The 7,500-nt window shown below is 33.9% G+C and overlaps 1 protein-coding gene across 1 annotated transcript in view; it reads right to left on the bottom strand.

Moving 5' to 3' along the window:
- Window positions 1–7,500, bottom strand: part of LOC137625121 (tolloid-like protein 1) — an 865,074-nt gene that overhangs the window by 273,225 nt on the left and 584,349 nt on the right. Inside the window, exon 2 of the mRNA XM_068356038.1 lies at window positions 4,445–5,022. Within this exon, the coding sequence (XP_068212139.1) occupies window positions 4,445–5,022 (578 nt within the window). The remainder of the gene's footprint in view (window positions 1–4,444; window positions 5,023–7,500) is intronic.

Genomic DNA, 7,500 nt, shown 5'->3' with positions numbered 1-7,500 from the left:
ATAAAACTCTAATACTACGTTGAGTCCACTTTAGTATTATAAAAAAATATCAAATACATAAGCCATAAAATTTTCAGGAATCGAATCTCGAAACTTGCCCATTTCCGCCGCCTGAAAGCAAATAAAAGTTAGCCGTTCACCTGGCCTCATTTGCATCCCACCTTCTCACTGGATGAGTTCAGTGCCAATTCATCAGCACCGGCAGGAAAACTTCCTCAAAACTTTCGAGGTTCCTCGAGTCGTAGACTAGATTATAACCGAGGCATCTCATTTGGAAAGCCCTGCGTCTAAATCAGCAGTTATCCGAACCAGAAGCAAAGTTACGACCATCAAAAAATATTCTGGTGGAGAAAGGATCATCCAATAAAGAAAGGCTGCTGTTCTTCGCCATAATATGCTGACTGCTCCAATACAAGAGGAAATATTCTTGGAAAGAGATGAGCAACCAACTTCATTATTCTCGCGTCTGTCTTTCCTCCTTTCTTCCACTTTTTTTTTAAATGCCAGACTTTTTTAAGATGGTGGAAAAAAAGTTGAAAGGAAACTTAGGCCTGGTATGTCATTTATATTATTTGTTGATTCTAAGTTTTTTAGAGAGACATTACCGCCACTGTGTAAATCTTAGTATACAATAAGGCAAGCATCTTAAATTACAATACACCACCTGGTTCTAATTAACATTAGAAATATAAGGAGCTTTTTACTGACTCCCATGACTTCGATCAGTGGTTATATGAGAAAAAAAAAATATCTAGCCAATATTCTTTTAATTTTATCAACTTGACCCTGCCTCAACTCTAGATCCCGAGTCCCTTCGACGGTAGGTGGCAGCTGCAAAGATCGAGTCTTTTCTTCATGGGCAGAATAATTATTTCCGGGAACCTTTACTTCACCTACTCCAGAATTATAAATATCCAAATTGCTCCTCCATTCTGAGACCGATTTTTCCCTCTAATGCCAAGTTTTGACAATTTCTCCGATTCTGATTCAGTAATCTATGTTCTAGACAGGAGCATACTGCTCCCTCCCTTCAAGATTGAGCGCCATTGCATTTTTTCCTCCTTAGAAAAACAATACAGAAGACTATATTGACTGTAACATTTCGATCTTACTGAACACGTGTAGCTTAAGACCATAAAGAGATATAACTATATATATTTAAAACGAACATGGACATTGAAAGTTACAAAACGTACTTTTTAAATACATAGTAGTAAAACCAAGATGACTTTTATAAATCAAGGAGGACATTTTAGTAGCGCAGAGAGTGTTTTAATGAAATTGAACAGCAAATAAATCGAGCTTAAAATCATTACGTACAAAATTCTATACATGATTACTGACTAGAAATGAAAAGAGCTATTTCAAGAATATTGAAATGCCACATAAAAACAAATGAATAAAAAAAAGATTATAGGATTATGATGACGCAAAATAAGTAAATTATCAATAAGAAGGAACAGAAACAATGATTGAAGAAATACCAGAAAAATACAAAACATCTAATAATTACATATCTCAGACCTAACTAGAACTATATACAAATAAAAATGCAAAATAATTTTTACAAAGAATAATTAGGTCTAAATACATAAAAAGTTAAAGATAAACTAAATTGATACAGGAAGTAAAAATTTTGACAGTGAAAAAATACTCAATCTAAAAGGTGATAAACCGCTCCAAAATGTCAAACCATAAATCAAATAACAGCTTAGGACGTATCTTTGTTAGAATATTGGAAAACTGAGCTCCAAATCCATCACAGTACTTCAAAAACATTTTAATAAAGTATTGAGCAAAAACCCCTGCAATTATATGTGATTGGGGATAGTTTCAATTTATAAATATCTCAAGTTCATATAAAATTTTTTGAATAATAAATATGCATTGAAATGACCTTCAATTACGTATATAAAATCTCAACATTACGCGGGGTAGCTCCATAGAAAAACTGCATAAGATCACAGTTTTACTAATATTGCTAAATCGTGAATGAGCCCCAGATGCAGTAAAACTAATAACATCAGCCAATTCAAAAACACAAATATGGCTAACTAGTAGCGATTTGATTCCTATTACACATAGCGCCATTAAAGCCTTCTTTTCCTTCCTGGATATCAAAACCTTTCCCCTCCAATAAATCTTCCATTATACATCATATCTTGTTAATCATGAGGACCTTGTTTTCAAACTCAATCAGTTGGGAGAGGGTGGGTCTTTTCTTAACATCATTATTGAATTTTTAAATAATAGATCACAAAAAGTTGTTGATAGGCACCATACTGAGTATAGGAATGTGAAATCGGGTGTTCCTCAGGGTAGTGTTCTTAGCCCATTACTTTTCATACTATATACTATACACATGACATGTGGTTTGGCCAAGAAAACAAGATCGTTGCATATGCAGATGATACTACTCTCTTTGCATCAATTCATCTCCTGAATGTAGATCTGGGGTTGCTAAATCCCTTAATAGAGATCAAGCTAAAATTAGTGCATGGTGCAAATTATGGGGGATGAAGTTGAATCCTAACAAAACTCAAAGTATGATTATAAGTAGACCAAAGACAGTGGCTCCTCAACATCCGGATCTCAGCATTGACAATGTTTCTTTAACTCTATATGACTTTTAAAATTTTAGGTGCCTCTTGGCAGCAAATTTACTTTTGAGAAAGACATTAGGTCTACCTCTTCTTTAATTGCACAAAAATGGCTTATTGGGAAAGTCTTGCAAGACTTTCCGTGATGAATCTATTTTAACCAGTTTTAATTTTTTTCATTCTACCTTGTTTCAAGTATTGTTCTTCCGTCTGGTCTTCAGCCTCTGATTCTCATCTTAAATTGTTGGACAAAAACTTACAAATTTCCTATTCCTGATTTAGATATTAATCTCTGGGACCGTCGTTAGATTAGTTTGTTATGCATGCTGTATAAGATTTTTCACAATTCTGACCATCCTTTACATTACGATCTTCCCGGACAGTACGAACCTCTTCGTAATACTAGGTATGTAGTTAATTCTAATAGTTAAGCCTTCTCCAACATGAGGCTCAATACTGCACAGTATTCTAGAAGCTTTATTCCAGCTGTGACCAAGTTGTGGAATGATCTTCCTAATCTGGTAGTTGAAACGGTAGTACTTTAAAAGTTCAAAATTGCAACAAAGGTTTTTATGTTGAACAGGCTGACATAAGTCTTTAGAGTTTACATATGAAAGATCTGTTTCAATGTTGTTACTGTTCTTAAAATACCTTACTTTAATTGTTCATCACTTTTGTTGTTCTTTATTTATTTCGTTATTTCTTCCTTTTGGCAAATTATATCTATGTATTATTTTCGCTCGTCTATCAACAGCTAATCTATGTGGGACCAAAACACCTCAAAATATTTCATTGCTTCAATTATGTCATTTTTACCTTTTCTTATATGTATCTCAGCCTTTTTCATCATATCAATTCTTACAATACTCAAACTATGCAAAGATTATCCATACTTCACTACCATAAAAAAAAAAAGTTCAATAACCACTAGATTACCATCTTGGTCCTTAAGGATACTTCGTCTCTTATCAATCATTTGCCCATCTAGCTACCTCTCTCCTTTTTCGGATTAATTATCCTCTCTCATTTTACCATCCCCGTTATATTTACTACCTATTTGTATGAATAAAATGTTCTACTTTTAAGTCATTCGTATCAATACTAAACCTTCTTGGTATGCATTTACCACCACAACCTTATGCTTGTTCACATTTATTAATTTTCTTTAGTCTCAGAAACCTTTTCAAATTTTTAAATTATCTTCAATAGTTTCTATCCACTTCCCTGAAATAGCACTACATTATCTTCAAACTCCAGCTTCTTTTATCATTCCATTCATGAAGACATTAAACAGTTATTGAGAAATGATACACCCTTGCTTCAGACCAACTTCAAACCAAACCAGTGGCTCAATTCAGCACACACTGTAACATAGGCTTCACTTCAATCATATATATATATATATATATATATATATATATATATATATATATATATATATATACACACACACACACACACACACACACACACACACATATATATATATATATATATATATATATATTGAATAAATATATATATATATATATATATATATATATATATATATATATATATATATATATATATATACTTTACTTTCCGTTCACAGAAGCAAAACTGATATACAATTAAATTGAAAAATAAGAGTAGATAGTAATTCCAAAAACAAGTATCTGCATCCAAACACCAAATAGAAAACATGACATTAACATTTTATAATACTAAGACCATGAATTTTACATAAATTGAATAAGTGAAAGTTGAGATAAATACTTTTGTTTATCATGAGTTAACACAGTAAAGTCATGAATCCTTTTAGCATCAACCTACCAAACTAGACCAATTCCTTCAGAACTTACCTTTCTTGCAGTGGCAGCCCTCCTGGCCCTCGCCTTCATGTGCCTCCTGTGCTCGAAGGTGCCCCTGGCTCTTGATCTCTTCACGGCTTTTTTCGCGGCGGCATTGACGCCTTTCCTGAAGTCGCTACGCCTACGATGGTGGTGCTTGCGATGATGGTGGTGGTGTTTACTAGTTGTGCTTTCTACCCCCTCAAGGCCCACTTCCTCGTCTTCCCTCCTCGAAGTCATCTTCCTGGAGGCCTTCTTGGAGCCCCTGCCCTTCTTACGCTTCTTCGTCTGCTTTTTTCTCTTTTTGTCCTTGTTATCTTTCCGCCGGTGTCTTCTAGGGTCGCGAGGACGGTGTTGGGCTCGACTAGTGGCGGAGGCAATGAAGGAGGGGGAGGAGGAGGTAGTGTAGGGCATGGGAAGAGGGGCGTGGGTGAAGTTGAAGAAATCATAACTGATGGTAGGAGGGTTGGACCCGTCGAGGACCAAGGAGGGATCCCCGTAGGAAATGGGCACCTCCTCCGTTAACTGCTGGAGAGTCAGCTCTCTCTCATAGTCCTCGTTTGGGAGGGCGATGTCACTGATGAAACCCGCTGCAATCGAAACAAAAAACAAAATTAGTGATGGACTGGACCGAGAAAGGAGAAGAAAAAATCATAATTGACATTGAGGGGCATTTATAATAATTTAGTGTCCTTAGAATATTTTGAAGAATAATACAAATCTCAAAAGGAAATAATTTTTTGATATAATAGGTTAATTTGTAACAACACAAATATTCAATACTATATATACGTAAAGTAAAGTTGAGAATTGGAAAAATAAATATTTCTTACACACGCAATATATATATATATATATATATATATATATATATATATATATATATATATATATATATATTGCACACGTATGCATATATGCATACTCATATCTATTTCAACGCCAGTATGCATAAAACACACTGAATATAAAACACGTCTTCAAATTTAAGTATCTGGAAACAGGGAAGCAGCCTATTACAAATTCATGCAGTAACAAAGCCATAGTCAACGTATTATTCGGCAAGATCTCGTCCTCTGTGAAAAGAAAGTTATAAAACCTCACGACTACCACATTTCAAAGATTAAGGCTAAGGCGAAGGATTACAAGACGAAAATACAATTTCATGTGCAGTTACTCATGTCTAAAAGACTTATAATGTATCAAGGTATGGTAACTAAATGGTACCTGTAACAAATATTTTATAAATCAGTTATGGCTGGGCTATCTAGCCCATGACAATTTTTTTTTTTTTAAATTAAGGCATAACTTTTAACATGAGCTTGATAATAACAATAATCTTTATATTTTCAATAACAATAATAATAATCTTAATAATTATGATTTTCATAATCTTTATAATAATAACCTTAATAATGTTAATAATAATAATAATTTCAATAATATTGATTTTAATAATTTATAAAATTATAATAATAATAATATTAATAATAATAATAATCTAATGATTTTTAACAAACAAATAAAAAAGCACGCAAACAACTTCCAGTTTCAGGTAACAATAATAGGGGTAATTACCGTCATTGAGGCAAAACTAACAAATACCCTGCTTGAGGGTAAATGCGGGCACACTATTTCTATCTTATTTCTCTTCCTCTTGTTTTCTTTTTAGTTCTTAAACTTATATATGAGAGATTCAATTTAATGTTGATCCTGGTTTTCAAGTATTTTATTCTAATTGTTCATTACTTCTCTTTTAATTTACTTATTTTCTTGTTCCTTTCCTCACTGGGCTATTTTCCCTGTTGGAGCCAATGGGGTTATGACATCTTACTTTCCAAGTAGGATTGTAGCTTAGTAATAGTAATAATTAGAGGGGCACTCAGTAGAGCGCAGACCTCCGCAACGGCAGCTTATTTCACGACCTTGACCTTTGACCAAAGGAGGTTAAACCTCCTGGCTTTGACCTAAGACTTTCAAACTTGAACCATTTACACTTTTCAGCTTAACAATTAATCCTGGAAACTTTCACTACTCTATGAGTAAAATTGTGACCTCCGCCATAGCAGATTATTTCTCGACCTTGACCTTTGACCTAAGACTTTCAAAATTGAATCACTTCCACGTCTCAACATGAAAATTAATCCTTGTAAGTTTTACTACTCTATGAGTAAAATTGTGACCTCCGCAACGGCAGCTTATTTCTCGACCTTGACCTTTGACCTAGGAATTTCAAAACCAAATCACTTCCACGCCTCAACAAAACAAATCACCCCTGAAAGTTTCACTAAACTATGAGAGAAATTGTGACCAGGAAGTTGTTCACAAACAAACAAACGGACATAACCTCCTCCCAAATTCGTTGATTGAGGTAATAATAATCTGTATCCTAACTGGCCGTGTCCTTACTCATCTTACAATATTTAGCCAAGGACACCGTGTTCTTATCGTATATTGCAGTATCTGATCGGAGAGTATGTAAAGATATAACACGAAACTCCCATAAGAAATGTCCCTAATATTCTAAATAAAGATTAAGAAAAATGAAATAACAGGTGAAAAATAAAAAGGATTAACCGCCCACCTTCCTCATAATGCAAAGGAGGGATATATTTACAAAATGAAGCTGCTTTCTATTCAAATCAACATTTTATGTGATGTTATTCAAATGAAAAGCAAAACATGGCATCCAATAAAGCTTGTGAAATGCACAGCATTACTGGCAATTGAACTTTTATGTCGTTTGAGGCTTAATTGGTGGAGATTCATTAGGCATCTTACTAATTACTGAGACATGCTTCGGCGAACTTGAAGACAAAAAATTTGCTGAGTTTTCTTGGGATTTTATTCCATGCTTCCGTCTTGTGAATATGACAGGTGGGGAATTGTCAGCAAGTTCAGAACAAATAAATTATAAAGAATTAAGAGAAAAGAGGGAGATATATCAAATGCAGGAACACCATCAAATATTAAACGATTAACATTTTGACATTTTCGTTCATAAACAAGTCAATATTTATGTGTTATTTCATGATGCAAGATGATTAAGTATTTCTTCAGAACCTGGT

The sequence above is a fragment of the Palaemon carinicauda genome, chromosome 2 (assembly GCF_036898095.1).
Source record: "Palaemon carinicauda isolate YSFRI2023 chromosome 2, ASM3689809v2, whole genome shotgun sequence".
Taxonomy (NCBI): domain Eukaryota; kingdom Metazoa; phylum Arthropoda; class Malacostraca; order Decapoda; family Palaemonidae; genus Palaemon; species Palaemon carinicauda.
The sequence above is the reverse complement of the archived record's forward strand: the minus strand, read 5'-3'. Positions and strand labels throughout refer to the sequence as shown.